Raw genomic sequence first — 20,715 nt, forward strand, 5'->3', positions numbered from 1 at the left:
AAGGAGTCAGTGCCTCACAAGCCATGAACCTCACTGCACGTCACTGGTCTGGAGAGTGTCTCCATGCACAACCTTCACCCTCTTTTTAAATTTTTTTTTTAACTGCAGCTAAAGATTTCATACGTAACATGATGCAGAAGAATCCCCACATGCGTTACACGACTGAACAAGCGCTCCGGCACCCATGGTGAGTGTTGTTTATTCGACGTTCAAGCACACGTGCATGCTCAGATGAAAATATATAGACCTTTGATAGCTAAAAACAACATTGCACATAACAAACTAGTCCGTTTGCCCTTTACGGTATCATTCAGCGAAATCGAGTGCCCAAACAAAGCACCCTATGCGTTACTGACTCACTGTCTCTCACTGCATTTTGTATGTGTGACTGCGACATGACAACTGCTAAATAACTCGCCATGGGGCCAAAGAAAGTTGTGAGTGGCACTAAGTAATGATTCCATAGAAAATGTATTTTTGTTAATATTTTTGAGTGACTGGAACAGATTCATTGGATTTTCATTATTTCTTATGGGAAAAATTTCCTTGGGTTTTCATGTTTTGGTTGGTTGGTAGTGACAAAATACCGAGGTACCCAAATATTAGAAAGACGTCTGTGGTTTCACACCCATAATAATCACATACTGTTAAAACAATACTCGGACATGATTAACTTTGCAAAAGCAAATTGGTTCCTAACATTGTGGCCAGTGAATATATGGTGAACACCAGCAAGGCTCGACACCGTGTCACACCACATTCATGGACGCAAGATTAACTGCCTTCCTGGAAAGAAATTTGTCTTGTGGTTTCCTAGGATAATTGGGAAGACGGCCCAGAGCCAGGACATCTACGACTCAGTCAGCGATCAGATCCAAAAGAACTTTGCCAAGTCCAAGTGGAAGGTCAGTCGTCACTGATTTCCTGGCTTTGATTGGGTAAGCCCATTGAGGGCCTTAAGTTTACACTAGATCAATCAAGTGGCTACCTAAATCCCCATGATTAAGGCCAGTTGAATAGATGCTGTTTGTAATCAACATCGCTGATGTAGGGCTTTCCATTGTCAAGGAAACAAAAATGCACTCCTGTGAAGTTGTAAATATGTTTTTGCTGGCCCAAACACCCTCTCAGATGTTCCTTATGTTGACAGCAAGCCTTCAATGCTGCTGTAGCCATCAACCACATGAAGAAACTGCAGCCGGCCAACGGCGAGAAGGTGCCAAAGGCCACTAGTATCCCGGACATCCACGTGGTCAAGGTGTTCTCTCCAGTCACGCATCGCAAGCGCCCTGATCTAGAGGGGCTGGAGCCCAAGGTGTCTGAGACCAATGGGAAAATCCGGACCACAAATCACATGACCCTGCCGACGACTCATGTGGAACTAAAGAGTCACTACCACCCTCTGAAGACCAGCCAGAGCGCGCACCACACGCCCACCATAGCTGAGCAGGGGAGGTACATCTACCACTCGGAGCCTGCCAACCTTCATGGGTTTGTATAAGCGTCACCCCAAGTTCCAAACTTTGGATTGTTGCATCAAAGCTCACAGAATATGTCTCCTTTGCTTTCAGGTATGCCAAAAACAGAAATGGAAAGACTCTTCAGACAGGCGTTTGCTCCGTCATGTGAAGGCTGGAGGAAGTTTACATGGGAAAAATGCACTCTTTTCTTGGTAGGTTAATACAATGCTGTGCGATCTCATCTATAAAGCTTGCGTGCACATGATACAGGGCCGAAAAGTTGCGTTCGCCGTTTTCCAATCAAAAATCTATGAAAACAACCTGATGTGAGAATGTGCGCACCAGTCCGTACACAATTAGGTTTAAAGACACAGAGCTAATATGTCCTCAATGCTTAGTTGCTCACTTTTCTTTGGACAAGTATAAGAAATAAGACAGTTCCGCATATGTCAAGCATGTCATCAATAGCAACATTATCTGTCTTCCCACAGCCTTTATTTGTGTGGATAGTGTCATGGCTGTGTGTGTAAAGTTAATCTTTATTAGTTTCCTTTTCCACAATTGATGGGGTTTTGTTTTTTTGTGCTTCGAACTCATACACAAAATTAGTTCCTCATAAAGTAATTATAATATACTTATTATTTTGATGGTGTTAATGTCATTGTAACATTAAATGTATTTTAAATATCCATCTGGAATTACCCTTTTGACTCTTTGCATCCACCTTCAAATGAAACAGATTTCGCTATGCTTATGTTCATCTAAAATGTGGCATCCATTAGATAACATTTTAGAAACATGCTCACTAAAAATGGAAATACGTGCCTGGATATCCAACCACTTTTGTTTTTTAAAGTTTTTGTTTAGTTGCTCCAGCGGACATGCTGTCACTCAATGTTTGTTTTATTCGTTATGCCGCTGCTGTGTCCTACAAATATTGTACATTTTCCAGTATTTCCACCTCCATTTCCGTGAAAGTTCGTTTCTTCACCCTCGTCGTCTTCCCACCAGCCGTGATTCCGAAAGACAGGGGCCATCGTAGCAATGCAATCAAGGCTTTTTAAATATGGACGCCACATTCATGAATCACTTTGCATTGACCTTCTATGTTGAAGTGGAGGTGTGGAAAGGGCTTACTTGAGGAGGAGTTGCATACACACACTTCTACTCAAGGTGTGAACTATAAACCACAAATTGCATGAATGTGTGCGTACGCCACTTTTTATTACTCTGAATATTTTCGTCTGTATGCACATTTTGGATTTCTTGTATGCGGAGACTTTTAGTCACAATTCCACGCACATTTTCATAATATGGCAAAACTGCGAAACTATTATGTACAGTTTATCGCGGAATTTCTGCCAATTATGGCCTTCTAAATTCGTTTTTTGACAATATTAGAGCCCTCTAGACATTAACTAACACCCCTATAGGCACATTTACACTTGTATTACCCAATATAGTAGACATAAAAACAGTAAATAAGCCATTTAAGACGTAAATAAGACTCGTGCCCGTGTGTTCCCTGGGGGAGCTGAGTGTCGGACAGGAAGTGATGTCAGGGGTTCAGAGTTGAGTAGCCAGGAGCCCGCAATAAACCTGCAATAAAAGCCTGTTGTTCCAGCGATCACGTCTGGCCTTTGTGTGTCTTACCTAGCATTATAGTAACATTACTGACACCTAGTGACCGGTATTGAATATTACAGAGTCAATGCGTCTTCTGAATGCCTTATATATGTATTTGAGTTAATTTAGACATTTTATGCTTAAAATGCGTAATTTTTTTATGCATATATATTTTTTTTACTAATCGTACTCAACCACAGCGTGATTTATTCATTAATATATTTTTGAAAAACTGTGGTAGAGTGAAGTCGCGAAAATCAAACTGCGATGTGGCGAGGGTCGACTGTATAGTATCATAAGAACATAAGCAAATAGCCAATAAATGTTTTGCACGCACAATCATGATTATAATTATAATGTAATAACGAAGTGAAGTGAAGCCGCTCCAGAAGCACAAAGCATGCCAAAGCAATGCATCACATTGATTACACTTTGTGTGTTTTTATGCCCTCTTTAGCTCAGCGTTACCGCGCTTGGCTCAGCATGCAGCTGTTTTGTGTCTACTGCGCCCCCCAGCACTGAAAATGGAAAGTGGTTGGTTCCTCTGACGGACCTGAGCGGTCTGCAAGGTCTACTACAGTCAGCGGGGACAGTTTAGTCACATTGATTTTGTGATTTAGTTTTAAAGTGCCTATGAGGCTTTCCCACAAACAAGAAAAAGCACACACATTTGCACACATTCACTTTAGAAGAGATAAGGAAGCAATGATGGGCTTACTTACTGCTGGGCCCTGTCATGGCAAGGCCTCCCGGAGCTCTCATGCGTCTCTTCAACATTGTGATTACATGTTTAATGTATGCTAACTGACATCTTATTGGCATTCAATACTGCGTTTGTAAATACATGAAGAGGAACCGCTAAAGTATCTGTAGCGTAGTATTTTTGTCTCCATGCTTTTATTTATTTATTGTGTTGATTTTTTTGTCTTGAGTGTCCACTTCTGCTTTTCTTGTAATAGTAAGAACTATATTTGTAAAAGCTATACACAAGTGTGTTTATGTAATCATGACAAACAGCAAAACAAGTTATGTCTCTATGGTGAGAGGTAAAATGTGCACATAATTTGTATTCATGTTCATTGCTGCTATGACTGTCACGCTTCATGGACCAAATAAAATATAAACACTGTAAACAAAAACTACAGTCATTTCTGGAGTTAATATCAGTGGCACAGTTCCAACATCTTACCTTCAAGGTCAAAATCTGCTTTCTATTTATCCCTTTCCCCTGGAAATCTTTATATAAAGTACATTTACTCTTGCCCAAAATGAATTTTTATTTCTGTGTGCCAGAAACCCTTCTGAAAAAACACCACACTGCAGACACAAGCTGCTCATTCAAGCAGACGGAGCCTGAAATATGGAGCAAAGGTCTCCAAACAAGCTCAACCTTTTTCCCCCAGTAGTGATTAACATAAATTCCAAAGGTGACTCAAATAGGAAGTTCACGGATGGCAAAATTAAAGCACGATTTCCAGAAATACCTGTTGATATTTGCCCGCTAACCCTTGGGAAAGGTCGGGCGTGATCTCTGGACATATTTCATCTCTGCTGGGCAAAAAGTGTCAAATAAGTAATGACTCGGGTAGAAGTGGTTACTTTTCTGAAACTTTACCCAGTAAAAAGTACAAGATGGTACAAGTCTGAAGCTGAAGTCTGAAGTTCCTAAATGAAGCAACACCTTCATGGATTAAAGTGCAAAAATAAAAATAAATTGTCACAGAATTTACCACCTGGTGGCTGTCCTGCCCATCGTTCACTAGTAATCAGTCATTAGTAAGAAAACTTAAAAACATACAAGTACATAAAAGTACAAGTACAGATTTTAAACTACAAATGCACACACACAAAAAAATACTCAATTACAAATGAATGTAATTTGCAGCTTTAAACAACAGCACCAATGTGTTAAAGCAGGGGTGTCCAAAGTGTGGCCCCGGAGGCCATATGCGGCCCGCAGCTTGTTTTTTATTGGCCCTTGGCACAGTGTAAAAATAAAATGACAAACATCGTAAAGTAAGAGAAAAAGTTGAAATGTCAATCATAATACTAACTCTAGTAATAAACTTATAAACTTTATTATAAACTTATAAACTGTATTTTCTGTTTTGAAATATATATATAACGTTTTTTAGCATATCTACATGAATTGGTTTAGTCAGTATATAATATATATACAGTATATATATATATATATATATATATATATACATATACATATACATATATATATATATATACACACACTACTGGTCAAAAGTTTTAGAACACCCACACTTTTCCAGCTTGGCAGTTGGTGCAAATAATTCCTACAGGTGTTCCAAGTTCTGGAGTACTTCCTCCCTCCTCTGTCTGCATAAAAACAGTGTTCGGAACACACTGTGGGACTATACCTTCATGAACATCAGTTGAACAGCATTGTACTGGAGAAAGTAATTTGTTGCTACAAATATGGCAAGCAAATGTAGGTTTTTCTTCCAGGAGTAGTGTATATATATCAAAATGGCCCCCAAATCCTTTGATTTTTCAGTATGCGGCCCTGTTTGGACACCCCTGTGTTAAAGGGTCTGTATGCAGCAAGTTCCTCCCACTGCTTGAAGGCGCCAACATTTGAACATACTGCAAGCATTATATTCACCTCTCCCTTCTTTGAGTATATAAGCTTTAACATACGCACATGCTCTAGTTATGTTTGTTGCTCAGCTAATGATAGCAATTTTGCAAAGTTTAGCTACTAACATTAGCTATCATCGACTGTAAAGTCTATCATAACCACACAATAATGACTAAATTGTCTAAATTCCCAGAGACTGCTTTTGTGCATGTGCACGAGCAACAGACATGTATCCTACGTGTATATGCGGCAACGTTGAGTGAAAGCCATGAACGGCAGTTGGGGCCACACATACATTTACGAAGTTTTATGCTGTTTAATTAGTAATTGTGAAAAATGTACACATTTTTTCTGTTCTTTTAAACTGCGATTGGTAACAAATGTTAATCAGTGGTGGTGTTCTTATTTTGGTTTTAAATTTTTTTATTTGGAGCGAGTTACACGTCGTCCCGTTAAAGTGCAGTGTTCCGAGTTGTGAAAGTGTCCTCTTTTCCGCTTTTTTTTTTTTTTTTACCATAAACAAGAAAATAGTACAGTGGAAGCGTATGCTCTGGTTAGTGCGTTTTTCGGTTAACGTTGAAAATTTACGTCAAAATTTGCCTCGACTTGCGCACATATGGCACACGCCTTGTCATGTTATTAGTACACTATTTTTATCAAAATGCTGTCACTTGCAACCTTCTCTGGTTCCATTTTGGGTAACTTTGCTGGCGTGAAGGAAGGTCAAAGTAACCTTAAATGTTAATTTTTGCCTTTCATTCATCATTTACCACATCATTTGCACACAACTGAAAGTAATTCAGTAAACTCATCAATAAAACAAGTCTGTGGTGGTTTGTAAATGGTACTATAAAGTATGGAAGTCTGTTTTAACACCATTCTGAATGACACATACTCAAAAGAAGAAATAAGACCACATGACAATTTCTGGATGAGTATATTGTCCCTGAATAGGCACAAACATCCCCAGCTCTCTGGTTTTGTCACGTTTCAGAAACAAATCTGAAATGAGGGGGACTAGACTCAATCAGGACAGCATTATCTGTTTTTTGTCAAGCTATGTCTCCGTTCAAAACATAAAATCAAGATTGTAAAAGGAAATAAAATGTTACTTAATGATCTGACGTTGAGTGCAGGATGTTTAAGATTAGCTAGAGTTGAACTAGGCGCTGTGTTCTTGCAAGGGATGTGGATTAGGTTGCTTTAATCAGACAGTCTAACTGTCTTTCTCTTAATTAATCAATGCGGTTTGACAGTAGTTATTGTTTTAGGCAAGAACACTCCCTCCCTTGGCCTCTGGTTGATATGAGGTTTAGCAACGCAGACGCCCTTAGTGGCCTAGACAACACCATTGACGCTATTGGGAATAACAGCTACGGGCGCCGACGATGGGGGCCGAGCTGGAGGAGCGCAAATCTCCGCGGACCGGAGGGGTGGTGGTGGGGGTCGTATAGCGATGTAATTGATCTAATTTAGTATGTATTGTGTAAAACTACGACAGGAACAACATCAAATTAAAAGCACACAGTGAATACAGACCCACCATCCACCACTATAAACTTGGAGTTTGTTTTTCAGAGAGAAGATTATCGCGCCGCTGCTTGATGTGTGTGTTAACAGGCAGTGTGCTAGCATGAATTAACTTGAAGCTGTGCACACAACAAATATACACATTAGCACTCAATAACGTCATCATACTTTACCTTTATGTATTCCCACAGAGTATCAGCATTTGGGAGCAAATATGAAGTGAAAAAAACCCCGATAAAAATACAGTATAGTTGACAATCTGTGCAGAGTGGGAGAAGGCTAGCGCACGTACAATGGTGCGTTCAAGGACTGTCAAACAAAGTGGGACACTCGCAACAATCAACGTAACATGCAAAAACTTCAAACTATATTATTTTTTTAAATAAAATAACAGCCTCATATTTCCAAAATTGATATGCATTTACTTTAAATTGTTTTTAGTTATTTACAAAAGTTTTTTTTTATCACTGCGCCTGAAAGGTTTCCTCGGCCAAGTTCGGCCCCAACCATGGACCGTACGGGGCCCCGCCCCGGTGGTTGGGGACCCCTGTGTTAGAGTACGTTTTGGTTGGAGGTGGACCTTCTAGAACGGATTAATGACGCTAACTGAGGTTCCACTGTACTAACAATGCTGCCATGTGTTTTTGCATACTTTCCATATTTGTACTGGTTTTAAAGGACTTTTTACACTTCATGGCATTATGAGTCAGACTGGATGGTTCCCTGGCATGTGAAAAGTATAACCATATCATGTTCCTTCATGTTCATCGTTAAGCAACTATACCTTTATCGTTATCATTACCATTTGTGTGGACTCCAGTCGCTATTTTGATGACTTGGAGAAAGAGAGGAAAAGAAATGACAGATGTTGGCACAGTGTGTGTAGCACAGGCGTCTCTGTGACAAAGATCAGACACATTTCACAAGTCAACAGTCTGATGTCACTCGCTGCTCTCGTGCAGCAGGGGAAACCAGGTCCAAGGTTTTGGATAAAGGAAAGATGCACATACGCTAGACTTGCTAGTCCTGATTAGAATCCTGCTTCTCTGTGTTTGCTCAAGGTGGGTGATCAATATTCTGTGTGAAATGACACACTTTCAAAATGTGTTTCTCAGCCAATAAATGGGGCTGACTTGGTGCTGCGGTGCTGCAACTGGATAGTAATCAAGCTCTCCTGATATTCTACAGCATCAAATAGCCAATCACGTTGACACAGATACCCTTATCTGATGCCATATGGAAGTTGTCACCTGCTGGGTTTATTTGCACCACGTTGTTGCTCTTTTACCTAAAAATCAGCACGGGCATTCAACAAGAGCTGCAGGAAGCTCATGAATATGAATTTATCAGCCATGATGATGGGAGTTGACCGTTCCCCACTTGCATATAAACAGCACAACCTGCCCTTGTTTCTCGCCTGCCGGTCCAAACGCAACAGCAATAAGAACTCAAGAGGACTTTGCTTCAGGGTAAGTATGCCTGCTCTGATTTTTGAGTGAATAATTCTACAAAACAAATCATTCACTTTGTCTATCAAAAGACACCCCATTATGGTAACTGAGGAGCTCATCACATTCACCAAGGAGATGCTGAGCCAGAGACCTGTTGGACGGCGACTACTTAAGATCTACATACTCGGCTCCACTCTTGTCGTCCTTGGAGCGGTTGGACTACTACTTGAGACGGCCTTCCTGCCATTCACGGAGCAGGGCGCTGGAGAAGACAGAGCGCTAGAGCTGCTCATGCAAGCAAAGAAACAGGTGTTCAATGCTAAGTCCAGACGTCTGACAGGGGTCGGGCTAAGACACACAACCAACCACTTGCATGTCTGCTAAGATATGATCTAGTCCATCCGTGCTGCTGTTATCTCTTCTGTTCATGGCCCTGGTAGTGAAATAAACCACTGGTGTGTGTTTCTTCTTACAATAGATGTTTGCTGTTTGCTTGTTTGTCTTTGACATTATACAGCTGCGATATGACAATATGCCATGAGTAGCTCCTTTGTTAATTATCAGTATCTTTGGATAAAAACACCCCAAACCTGAGATCTCTGTGACCGAATTGTTGTCTCCATATTGTTTGTGGATGTAATTCTATTTACAACCACTAAAGGCAACAGTGAGCACAATGTATAGAAAAATCTCCTCTCAGTCTACGGAAGTGGCGTCATAAGTACGGGAGGAGGAGCTTAGTGTTTACCAATGGGAGCTACATGTCTCTTCATCAGTTATACGTGTATTTTCAACTTAATACAAACAAACGACTGGTGAATTGTTCTTAAAAGTGTGTGATGGCGGATCCCGCGGTGGCATCCGGAGGTTCACTGGCTGCCAGTGGGGTGAGAAATGCTTTTAATACCACCGAGAAAGCTAGCTAGTTTACGGCTATAGCTAGCACTCGCCTTCGATGGCTTGCATCGGTAACGGTTCATAAATGAACCATTATTGCCATATTCATCATCATTAGTCTGCTTACTATGTTAGATTTAATAAACTAATGGATCATTCGAAGTTACTGTAAAATAACCTTTCAGGTAAAATATTCCAACACCGCATTTATGCAGTTTTGTCCGAGAGCGCGCTATCACAAGTATTAAAAATACAATAACGTCATTCGCCACAATATTACGTTATATTTCTATTCATTCTAGCCGCATTGCCAGTTACTGAATGTTCATATCCTTTCCCTGCCGTCTGTCATCATCCCTCACATCATGACTTTTAATGCCTTTTTTCATCGCTCATGTAATTTAGTCGTTAAAAAGCAAATAACATCCCTTTGTGACAAGGAATAATTGCCGTGAAAACTGTAACGTATTATTTGCCCCTAAGGAGGTTGTTTTATTTATCAGCACAGTATAAATGAGAATAATAATCAAGCATGTAGATTTTATTTTTGTGAGGTCATAATGTATTGACCAGAATATTGGACGACTGCCTGTTTAAGGCTCTGTTTATGAACATGTTTTTTAAAAAACACGTTTTTTTCTGCCTTTTCTGACTATGCATTCCTTCAGCAAGTCCTAAAACCCGTTTTACATTCAGGTCAATACGTTTATATGTATATGAACTGATGTTATACTGTGGGGACCTGTCAATTTATATTGATAAGTTTAATAAATTTCCATATAATCAATATAAACATATATGTATGGCATGTTTTCTCAGCGTGCAAGTAGCGGTAAGGCAGCCACCAGCCCGGTAGAGAACTACCAGCTGGCCAGACGACGCACCTTGCAAGTTGTTGTGAGCGCCCTCCTGACGGAGTGCGGCTTTGACTGTGCCGAGAAGGCAGCGGTGGAAACACTCACTGAGATGATGCAGAGTTGTATGTACCAATCTGATAATGTGACAACTGCTGTGACGTCTCTTGTATGTATGTGTGTGTGCCATCAGTGACAATTGTGCGTGTGGTTATTCTATGTCAAAAAAATAAAGTAAGGCTGAAAAGGTTCTTTCTTTTTGTTGATCCGATTTCCTTGAACTTGTTTGCACATCACTTCAGCATCCGTCTTTTGGTTTTCAGATATAACAGAAATTGGGCGCTGTGCTAAATCGTATTGCGAACACACGGCCAGAAGCATCCCGACTCTTTCGGATACTGTGGTGACGCTTATCGAAATGGGTGAATCAAGGAGGACATATTTATTATGCACGGCTAATGCAAAACGTTTAAGGTTACATGTGTTTGATTTTCTGCAGGATTCAATATTGACACACTGCCCGTATATGCTAAGCGTTCCCAGAGGATGGTCATAACTGCACGTAAGAAACATGGGCATAAATACTTTCTGTGATGCCGGTGACTCGGGTATGATCCATTGAAATGTGACTTACTTTGAATGAATTTCAGCTCCGATTACAAACCCACCTTTGACCCCCAAAGCACTGTCGGCTGGACATAAGCGCACACATCCGGCTCACATCCCCAGCCACTTCCCAGAATTCCCAGACCCTCACACCTACATCAAAACACCAGTGAGTCAGTGATCTCAAGTCATTATTTTCTTTCCTCCTCCACAACATTTAGATGGTATGATGTTCTCTTCCACGCAGACATTTCGAGAGCCTGTCTCAGATTACCAGGTGGTGCGAGAGAAAGCCGCCACTCAGAGGAGAGACGTGGAGCGAGCACTCACGCGCTTTATGGCCAAGACCAGCAAAACTCAGAGCCTCTTTAAGGATGACATCAGTGCCTTCCCATGTAAGTGACGTGGACCAGATCTTTCTGTATTTGTCATGCCTGTATCTGAACGCCCTTGCCTGTGTCATTAGTGATTGCTGCACAGTCGAGCGCCATTCCATACCTCAGCGCCCTCCTGCCATCTGAACTGGAATTGCAGACTCTGGAAGAAACAGACTCGTCTGAGCAGGACGACCAGACAGACAGCGAGAATGCAGCCGGGACCATCATTAGTGTAAGTAGAACTTACTTGATTCCCTGTTGCTCTACAAGTGGCCTGGAGCTCAGGCATCAATTCATTTGAAATTTCCTACGCTCTTCTTAGCATTCTTGGATTGACTTTAATAAATAGATCATTTTTAAAGCAGGACGCACTCACTCCTATAGCATCTAAAAGGCTTTCTTTCCCATGTGCTATGGATGTGGAGGCGTATATGACCATCTTTGTGCTGTCTGACCTTTGTCATAGATGAACAGCAACCACTGCAGCTGAAAGCCTCATTCAGATTTTTTTCAATTTCAAGGGTTTTATTTTGACATGTGACGATCAATGCTAGTGCCTTTTTGTTTTCACAAGTATCTGCATGCACTCGGTCAAGGTTTCAGAACAAGACAGCTCATGGGGCAACACCCAACTGGTCATGTTCTTATGTCATCTTGCAAGTTGCACTGCTGAATGGGCGTCCAAGAATGTTGTCATAATTTTGCCACAGTAAATATCAAAAGGACACAGCCAGCATTTACCAAAATGCCAAACTTTAGTTTTTACTTGTTCCACTCCCCAGGATGACCTGGGTGTGGACAAAGAGAACGCCATGCTTCCTCCAAGCGGCACCATTCCCTCCACAAAAGGCAACGAGGACAACGTGATTGACAACCCATACTTGCGGCCAGTCAAGAAGCCCAAAGTGAGGAGGAAGAAATGAACCAGTATCTGGACAAACCTACAGACTTTTTGTCCCCACCTGCCCACTGGCCTGGCACAGCAAGCTGCCACTTCCTCGTGCCACTGGTCCACCCAGCTATCTGTGTTCTGCTGAAGAGAACTGTGGTTTGAGCACTGTTTTCCTTGTAGAAGCACTCACTTGTTTAAATCCTTCATTTTTTAATGACTTACTGTGTTTACACAAAGTGTTACATCAGGTATTCTGTGAATAAAGAAAAGTATGTTTTGTTTTTACTTGTTCTGTTGAACTCCTTAACCCTTACGGTCCTGACAGAATATGCTGTGGTGTAAACCTTACAGGTCAATGACAGGACTCTTTTGTACAAATTTCATCCATATTCAAAACCATGGAAGTTTCCTTGTCATAACTTTTGGTTTGAAAATATCCTGACTTGTAAAATATGGTTCTTACATGGAGCAATTACACTTAAATGAGGATAAAGATGTATTTCACTACATTGTGTTTGATGACATAATTAGGAATTGACATTTCCATCATTCAAACATGTACTTTACACATTTTATTTGGAATTACATCAGTTGGCAAAGGCACTTCAAGTTTAACGAATGCACAAGTGTTGCATATTTAAAAGGTAACTGAATCAAAAGCATGTCCAGTGGCATGAGATTTCTTAATAAATAAGGTAAGAGACCAGTGGTTCCAATATTTGAACATCAAATAATGATTCAGGATAAAGTTGGCACTTATACGCAGGCACCTCACTAATGATTTAAAATGAGAAATTTTAAGTTGGGAAAGATTAAAAGATCTATGGTCTGCAACATAAATTCGGCAACAACCAAACAATTTTCTATCATACACATATACAACATCAAGCAGACACACAAGAACGACTTAACCCTTATTGGCACTTTGGGAATGAAAAAGTGTCTTAATATTCAGTGTTCACTTGTAGAATCAGAAGGAAGGGCTCAAATACCTGAGGCCCCAACACAGCCCCTTCCCCCAAATTGGATAGAGTGTTTACGCATGTGTGCACACCTCTCACTCTGACTGGGGCACAGAAATGGATGGGCCTTTCGGGTCGTCAAACCTGTCCATGGTGTTGAGCTGCATGATCATGTGTAGACCGTACACAAAGACCAACAGCATGAGAAGCGATGACAGGAGCCCCATCCAAATTCCTGGTGTGAAGAAACCTGCACAGTCGCTGGCGTAGGAGAAATCTGTTCCATTGGCCAACCCAAAGCCCTGAATCTGTAATGTGGAGGGAATTCAGTGAACAGGAAGTGATACAGAAATGAAATTCAAACAAGTGGTGTAGTGTAGCGGTCGTACCTGGAAGTCTATGAAATTGAGTCTCCAGTCTGATGTGGTTTGGTTGGTGGCGTTGGGCACGAGTAGAGCATCACGAAAGCTGCTGACTGTCTGGCAGTGGAAGGAATACTCTGCGGGGGCGTAGATGCCACGGCTCCCGATGAAGGACGCTGTGATGCCATTTGACTGCAGCTGCACTGAGTCGAGGGTGAACCAGTTCCTTGCAGACACTGGATAGAACCGCTGACTCATGGCAAAGCTGGATAAGAAGGATGCTCAGTAACTATTGATAGGAAGTTTACTAAATGACTCAATAAATTGTCATAGAGTGCACTGTTTGACAGAAAGAACCGCAAATTAAGTACTATTACAGATTCACACAGACTATTACTCCTTACCGTAGTGTAACGCCTGATGGGTAGCTCAGCACAAGCCTAAAAAACAAAAGTATACATTTGAGTGACACCAATGTGCTGCAGTGTTGCAATGTTAGTCACAATGACAAAATGCCTCTCACAGTGAGTTAGTGCTGTTACAGAGAGATCCTGCCAAGGAGGGTGTCTCGGCGGCGAGGTCCAGCCACTGTGGGGGTGCTGAGAAGCTGATATTGAGGTTCTGAGCCCAGAGCATGATGCAAGGGCCACCTGACATGTTGAACATAATGGGGGGTTTGACATCAGGGTCTACGGCTTGGAGCAACAATCGACCAGCATGCTGGTTCATCACGGATGGCTCAGAAATCACCTGCAAAAAAAAAAAAAGATTGCTGCTCATAATATCCTTTTTAAGAATTATTTTTTTTTGTTTTTAAAGATTTGATTTAAATCAAAGCTTACTTGTGATGGTTGGGATCCTGTGTACATCGCAGTGTAAGGCACATTTTTGACCTCCATTGTAGTTACAACCTTGCCAATAATGTCATCTGTTGGCCAAAAAGGCAAGACAGAATACAGGCAGGTCAAATCACATCATACAAAGCACATTGGACTAAATTAATATAATTTTTTTTTTGTAAAAAAAAAAAATGTAATACAGATTTGATTTTTTTTTTTACTATATTGTCCCTTTAGCAATGTGCAGTGAGCCAAGAAAAAACGAGCCATGTGCTGCAAGTGGCCCCTGTGCCGCACTTTCGACACCCCTGCTTTTATATCAACGGAGCTTTTTGGTTTGTGTCATAAGAAATGTGCAACATCAGCTTATGTTTATAAACCTTATTTAACAACAGAACATGAAGTTATTGACATATGAGGGTTGGTTTAATTTTGTGCAGCGATACACGCACGTGTGCACGCAGGACCGATTAAAAACCCTTCACAATGGCTCCTGAGATGCATGTAAGCTAGCGCTGATGTTAAAAAAAATGCATATGGTGCAGAACAAGTGATTAAGCAGCTTGGAAGTGACACGATCAGACCATCTCTCGTCATGGCACATGATGCACGAGACATATCTTTTTTCTGTAATGTATTCGAGGAAAGGCCTAGTGGTTAGCTTGTTGGCCACACAGTCAGGAGATGGGGATGACCTGGGTTCCAATCTCCCTTTGGGCATCTCTGTGTGGAGTTTGCATTCCAAAAAATGCATGTGAGTATGAATGGTTGTTTGTCTATATGTGCCCCGTGATTGGCTGGCGACCAGTCCAGGGCGTACCCCGTCTCTCGCCCATAGTCAGCTGGGATAGGCTGCAGCATTACCCTGCGAACCTACTGAGGATGCGTGGCATAGAAAATGGATGGATGGATTCAGGGAAACATGGCGGTTATTCTACTATGTAACATTGATTTTCTGAATTGTGGTGTTCGTGAATGTACCTCGCTGTAAATGTTATTGATGGACAAGGAGAAAGTGTTGTTCTGAGTGTGTTGCGAGTGCACGTCTCTTCCTCACTCACAACAACACCGTGTGTGCGCAGCTCAAACAAATGCAACATACTGTGTGGGAACTGAGCACTACTGTTGGTGTTAATAAAATTTAAAAAGGGCGTCAAGACTCTTCAGGATGCTACAGTACTCTGCAACACGCACACCAAATAGACAAATGAGTGGTTGACGAGCAAGGGCTGCACATGCAGAGCAGCAGTGATGGTAATTTTTGTTTGATTTGAGGCACTGATTGAATTGGAGGACAAGCTGCAGGACGCAGGTATAAAATGTGATTCGCAGAGAGCTTGTCACTCCATCTACACGTACATTGCCATGGCAACTCCAAAAACATGTGAATGCGTACAGAAAGACAAACGAAACGTAAAAGCGCAATTATGGGACAAAATGCATGACAGTACAAAAGTACAAAAAATGAGTACATATTGGCAGGTCTGCTGTATGTAGGATAATTATTCAGAAAGAGCTTATAAATAGCATGTAGCTATTTGACCTTCTATCTCAGACATTTTATAGTTCTATCATTATTAGACTTGGATGAAAGTTATAATTTCTCAAAGTGATAATGCGCACACACCAATCGGACTTTTGACTTCATCTAGCTCAATCATTTTCTGGCAAATATTAGAGGCACAACCTGTAAAATGTAGAAAGCTCTATTGTGGCCATGCTACAGCTACACAGTTCAAACTTACCATTGTCACGTAGCACTTCCCGGCAAGCCTTCTGCAAGCTATTAAACAAAAACACAAAAAAGTCAACATTCACCTTGTTAAAAATTAGTCTCTAAGTGATGTCTCACTCTGTGCAATAAGGCAGATTGATGATCAGCAGGTTGCTGACAGACACGTCAACGTTCAGCTGTGACAGAGTGCCTGCGTCAACGAGCACAGGTGAGACGCCGAGCTTCTCCTCCAGAAGAGATGTGACAGAAGTGGAATGTGACCACTGTAAAGCTGGAAGTGTCACTGATGATGAAGAGGACTGCAGTGCAGCCTGGACAGAAGGCAGCAGTAAGAACCAGACCACAGGTCCAACAGAACCAATGTGAAACTAATATGTGCTGAAATGTACCTCCAGGTTTTGAAAGACACTATCCTGCTTGTTTCCAAACACTCCAGCAAAGACAGTGAAGTCATCTTTGCTCAGCTGAACACAAACAAGAAAGGAAGTGGTCATATACTAAAAGATGAGAACTCTCAGACATCAGATGACTATGATCCACTACCATAGGCAATGTGTCTTGATCAATTGGGTTCTTTTGAGAGTCACATTTCATATGGTGAAAAGTCCATATTAGCAACATAATACCCCTACAAATCTTTTGTCCAAGTTTACTATCACAATGCAAATATATACATATAGTGATCCCTCGTTTATCGCGGTTAACTGGTTCCAGACCTGACCGTGATATGTGAATTTCCGTGAAGTAGGATTCCTTATTTATAAATGGCATATTGTCATAGAACATATAAAAACTGTTTACAACCTTCTAAATACATTTTTAACATTATGAGAGCCCTCTAGAGCTGTGTTTTCCAACCTTTTTTGTATTGTGTATCCCCAGAGCCTTTTTGTCATACCATGAGAACTCCCTCACTCATACATGTCGAGAAATTCTCCAAAAGTAGAACGTAACACAACTGATCATTACATGAAAATCATTTTATTTCAACTCCTTAATTTGCACATTTAATTCTCAGGCATTTTCTTCTTATATTTTCTTTCTCAAATTAATTAACTCATTCAATCCCAGCCATTTTTCTAAATTCAACCCCTTCAGTACCGGCCATTTTAGACGATTTTTACTGATTTTTCAAGGCACACAGAATATTGCATTCTATGGCTATATCAACAACCTACAAAAAGAAAGATTAGACTCTCGTCTTTCATCAGAAAAAGAAAAGCTTGTTTGTCCGTTTTTCGTTCTGTAGTAATAAGCAGTAGAATGTACAGGTAGGTAAGTTTCAGGAAAAGTATCAGTTCCCAACAAAAAAAAAGGTAGAAAAACAGCTTTTTGTTAAAAGATCCATTTCAAGCATAACTTTCACTTTGACATAAAAGTTTTTGCTTTTGTGACAGCTCAAATATCTAAACTGCACCACAACATAAATAACACCAAAAAGGGTTGTTTTACATCAAAATAATGTATTTGCAAATTTAACACCATGAAGTATTTACAATTTTCATATTTGGAACTTAACTGCGTGTGTGCACGCGTGTGCACGTGTTAGTTTCCCTACAATGTGTAACCATCCATCCATCCATTTTCTATACTGCTTCTCCTCTTTAGGGTCGCGGAGGCATGCTGAAGCCTATCCCAGCTGACTTCAGGCGACAGGCGGGGTACACCCTGGATTGGTTGCCAGTCAATCGCAGGGCACATATAGACAACCAACAGTTCACACTCACATTCATACCTATGGACAATTTAGAGTCGCCAATTAACCTAACGTGCATGTTTTTGGAATGTGGGAGAAAACCCACCCACGCACGGGGAGAACATGCAAACTCCACACAGAAATGCCCAAGGGAGAATCGAACCCAGGTCTTCCTGATCTCCAGGCTGTTACTGTGTTGGTCAACATGCTAACCACTAGACCCCCAGTGCTCCAATATAGTGATGTTAGATGTGTATTAGATGACATGTAAATTATCTTTAAAATCAGTGCACACTTACACATAGCCCAGAAAACATAATGAAAGATTTTTTTTAAATTGCATGCATGTTTATCACTGCACGAAATGAAACCAACATCCGTAAGTCAATGACTTCATGTTCTGTTGTTACATAAGGTTGACATGAGACAAGAGTTGAAGTTGCACATTTCTTGTGACACAAACCAAAAAGCTCAGTTTTATCCGTCCAAACACTGAGCCAGAGTTTTCCAAAAGCTCAGTTTTTAAGAACAAAAACCTACGAGAGACCCAAATGCATAAAAAATTGTTTATAAATACCCGTATTTGTGCAGACATTCGTCATGCCCCTTTATGTAAATTAGACGATGATGTCATCCCCTCCCCCAACGCAATGCCATAGATAGATAGGAGTCCTGTGGGAAACACTGAACTGTATGTGAAAATGGCAAGATAATGACAAACGTACGATCCATCGACTATCCTCCCCCCAAAAAAAGCATAGTTGGATGTTTCACAGAGGAAGTAACGAATGGGAAGTAAGGCTCCAGTTCAACGTCACACCACAGTGAGAACAATGCAGCACTATGTCACGTGACACTGATGTGCCATGTCACTTGATTCCCCACTCCCTACCACCACTCAGCTAACATGTCCGTGGACTAGCTTTCTAATGGGCAAGCTCTGATAATGTTACAAAGATCTCAAACAGACCTTGTCCTGCAGGAACAACAGCACAGTGTGGGTGCCAGAGCCAAAGGCAGAGGTGAGGTAGTTTGCCAGCTGCTCGTTGGATGTGATGTGGCCTGCTGGAGACGAGGCTAAACCTGGCAAACTGTTGGGAAACGCAAAAGGGATTTTCAAATTACATATAAATACATGAAGGGAAGCTATCAATATTCAGTAGTTCCTCCTCAGCAGACAACGTGGTTTCAAACACTAATGCTAACATCAGTTAATATAAATCCTATTCGCTATGTTTATTTGATATACTTTCAGTTTGACTATCACTGACCGTCATTAAGCCATCATTCCAGACAGAAGTAAAACCCACAACGATCATTTTACAGTGCAATTTAGGACATTTGTGTAGTGAAACATGTGACAACATGATAGGTATGGTCTGGATATGCATGACAACACTGGATGTAGGATGTCTCATTGCATCAGTGGATCATTTTAATTCGATATGGAAACAACGTGAAGGTCAGAACGCTATTAACTGAAGACAGAACGATACCGGTAGCAAGTGGTTGTCGATTAAGTAAGAGTGGTTAGCCACCTAATCGTTTTGAGAGCAAGTGCTGTGTCCAGAGTCTTTGTACCATAACATTACATTTGATTGAACTTTGTAATTCATAACTTAGCGAGAAAAACGTGTTATTCCTTCAGCAGAGTTGTTGTATCTAATGTTATAGAAATAAAACGATGACATAAACTAATGCGATGTTTTCGATGAACTTAGCCGACTCTCTTTGGAAATAAGTACGCATTTGAATAGTTACTTTTAAACTTAGAGCCTGGGAGTTACGGCAAGGTCTGACAGACGCGTTAGCTACAGGTGTTTAGCATTAGCATGGCACATAGCGATGACTGTTGAAAGTATGTCTTTAAAATACCAAAACCAACAAGAATGTGACACATTACCCATCATTCGACCATATTATAAGTGGCACTTGAGCGATTGAGGTCCCTGTTCCGAAAAATGCGAAGAAAAGAGGAGTAAAAAACATTAGACGCGTTAGCCTTCCGCACGAAGATGTAGCAGCCATCTTTGCTAACTTATTCCGCAAAGTTGTGGGCACGTGACCTACACCAGCTGACAGTCATGTGTCACGGACAGCACATCCGGCTTCTTTCATTCAATACGCCCAGTCCTTTAGCTACCCTTTTGCACTTTTCTAATAAACTGCTTTTCTTGCTTTTATATATCTCTTTCTGCTCCACTCAGTGAGAAACTCGGGAATTTAGTGCACTTCCAGTTTGTAGACAAGTTGTCTGATAATATATAAATAATAATTTGATGTGAGTACATTTGACGGTAGATGTGATAGTGGGTCATAAAAGGTGATAAAATACGAAACGTGTATTTTGCCAATGAATGACAGGTTCACCTGGCAACTGTCCATGGTACTACTGCTGTCACTATTCGGTTGCATTAAAACGCGAAATACACACGCGGTCGTGAGATTTTATTATACAATGTGAATAGAACCAACACGAAACACAAATAAACAAGTATGTTTGCTGTTATTCGTTTTGAAATGGTCTGCGTGTCTCAGTCTGTAAGAGCACGGCACACAGCTGTTGTGGCGGAGGGATACTGAGCCTCACAGTAACACTGCGCCTACAACTGGAAATGAAGGAAAGAAAAGAGCGTACAGGACAAATAAAAAAAACATTATCGTGTTTTTAAACTTAGAGATAAGCTTTAATGATGATAGTGCGTGCTCAGTCGTTCGCGGCGGTCATGTTAAAGTGCAGTTTCCCGCTACGTGTGCCTTCGAGTCCATTGTGTGACAACATTGGAAGAGAGGAGGATACGCACTATTTGCTGA

General features: G+C 41.0%; 3 protein-coding genes and 1 long non-coding RNA gene across 5 annotated transcripts in view; 2 read left to right on the plus strand and 2 right to left on the minus strand.

Annotated features, from left to right (window-relative positions):
* The window catches only part of LOC129181667 (calcium/calmodulin-dependent protein kinase type 1D-like), an 11,556-nt gene extending 7,322 nt beyond the window's left edge, over positions 1-4,234 (plus strand). The window contains exons 9-13 of one of the 2 annotated variants that reach the window (XM_054777166.1): positions 109-187; positions 818-905; positions 1,151-1,491; positions 1,572-1,672; positions 3,544-4,233. In XM_054777166.1, the coding sequence (XP_054633141.1) occupies positions 109-187; positions 818-905; positions 1,151-1,491; positions 1,572-1,629 (566 nt within the window). In that variant the 3' untranslated portion in view covers positions 1,630-1,672; positions 3,544-4,233. Of the gene's footprint in view, positions 1-108; positions 188-817; positions 906-1,150; positions 1,492-1,571; positions 1,673-3,543 lie in introns of both variants that reach the window. The other variant, XM_054777158.1, reaches the window with a different exon arrangement.
* The window catches only part of LOC129181677 (uncharacterized), a 24,704-nt gene extending 17,174 nt beyond the window's left edge, over positions 1-7,530 (minus strand). The window contains exon 1 of the long non-coding RNA XR_008570478.1: positions 7,404-7,530. This is a non-coding gene — a long non-coding RNA (uncharacterized LOC129181677). The remainder of the gene's footprint in view (positions 1-7,403) is intronic.
* Positions 7,531-9,400: 1,870 nt separating this feature from the next.
* Positions 9,401-12,592, plus strand: taf8 (TAF8 RNA polymerase II, TATA box binding protein (TBP)-associated factor). Its single transcript, XM_054793940.1, has 8 exons — positions 9,401-9,568; positions 10,398-10,557; positions 10,756-10,854; positions 10,932-10,994; positions 11,083-11,207; positions 11,286-11,433; positions 11,505-11,647; positions 12,198-12,592. Exons 1-8 carry the CDS (start codon positions 9,521-9,523, stop codon positions 12,336-12,338), a joined length of 927 nt encoding a protein of 308 aa, XP_054649915.1. The 5' UTR covers positions 9,401-9,520; the 3' UTR covers positions 12,339-12,592.
* atp6ap1b (ATPase H+ transporting accessory protein 1b) lies at positions 12,482-19,959 on the minus strand. The gene is made up of 10 exons (XM_054793926.1): positions 19,805-19,959; positions 18,872-18,992; positions 16,595-16,669; positions 16,323-16,516; positions 16,216-16,253; positions 14,474-14,559; positions 14,155-14,381; positions 14,036-14,071; positions 13,659-13,896; positions 12,482-13,577 (listed from the first exon to the last, which is right to left on the minus strand). Exons 1-10 carry the CDS (start codon positions 19,927-19,929, stop codon positions 13,365-13,367), a joined length of 1,353 nt encoding a protein of 450 aa, XP_054649901.1. The 5' UTR covers positions 19,930-19,959; the 3' UTR covers positions 12,482-13,364.
* Positions 19,960-20,715: the final 756 nt, after the last annotated feature.

This window comes from Dunckerocampus dactyliophorus, chromosome 1 (assembly GCF_027744805.1).
Source record: "Dunckerocampus dactyliophorus isolate RoL2022-P2 chromosome 1, RoL_Ddac_1.1, whole genome shotgun sequence".
NCBI classification, from domain to species: Eukaryota; Metazoa; Chordata; class Actinopteri; order Syngnathiformes; family Syngnathidae; genus Dunckerocampus; species Dunckerocampus dactyliophorus.

What these genes read in the sequence shown, in the direction of transcription:
- taf8 (XM_054793940.1), top strand. Translation starts at nt 9,521, where the DNA reads ATGGCGGATCCCGCGGTGGCATCCGGAGGTTCACTGGCTGCCAGTGGG. An exon ending in GTTCACTGGCTGCCAGTGGG is followed by an intron (nt 9,569 to 10,397) that starts GTGAGAAATGCT and finishes ATGTTTTCTCAG; the next exon opens with CGTGCAAGTAGCGGTAAGGC. An exon ending in ACACCTACATCAAAACACCA is followed by an intron (nt 11,208 to 11,285) that starts GTGAGTCAGTGA and finishes TCTTCCACGCAG; the next exon opens with ACATTTCGAGAGCCTGTCTC.
- atp6ap1b (XM_054793926.1), bottom strand. Translation starts at nt 19,929, where the DNA reads ATGGCTGCTACATCTTCGTGCGGAAGGCTAACGCGTCTAATGTTTTTT. An exon ending in ATAATATGGTCGAATGATGG is followed by an intron (nt 18,993 to 19,804) that starts GTAATGTGTCAC and finishes GTTTCCCAACAG; the next exon opens with TTTGCCAGGTTTAGCCTCGT. An exon ending in AATCTGCCTTATTGCACAGA is followed by an intron (nt 16,254 to 16,322) that starts GTGAGACATCAC and finishes TTTGTTTAATAG; the next exon opens with CTTGCAGAAGGCTTGCCGGG.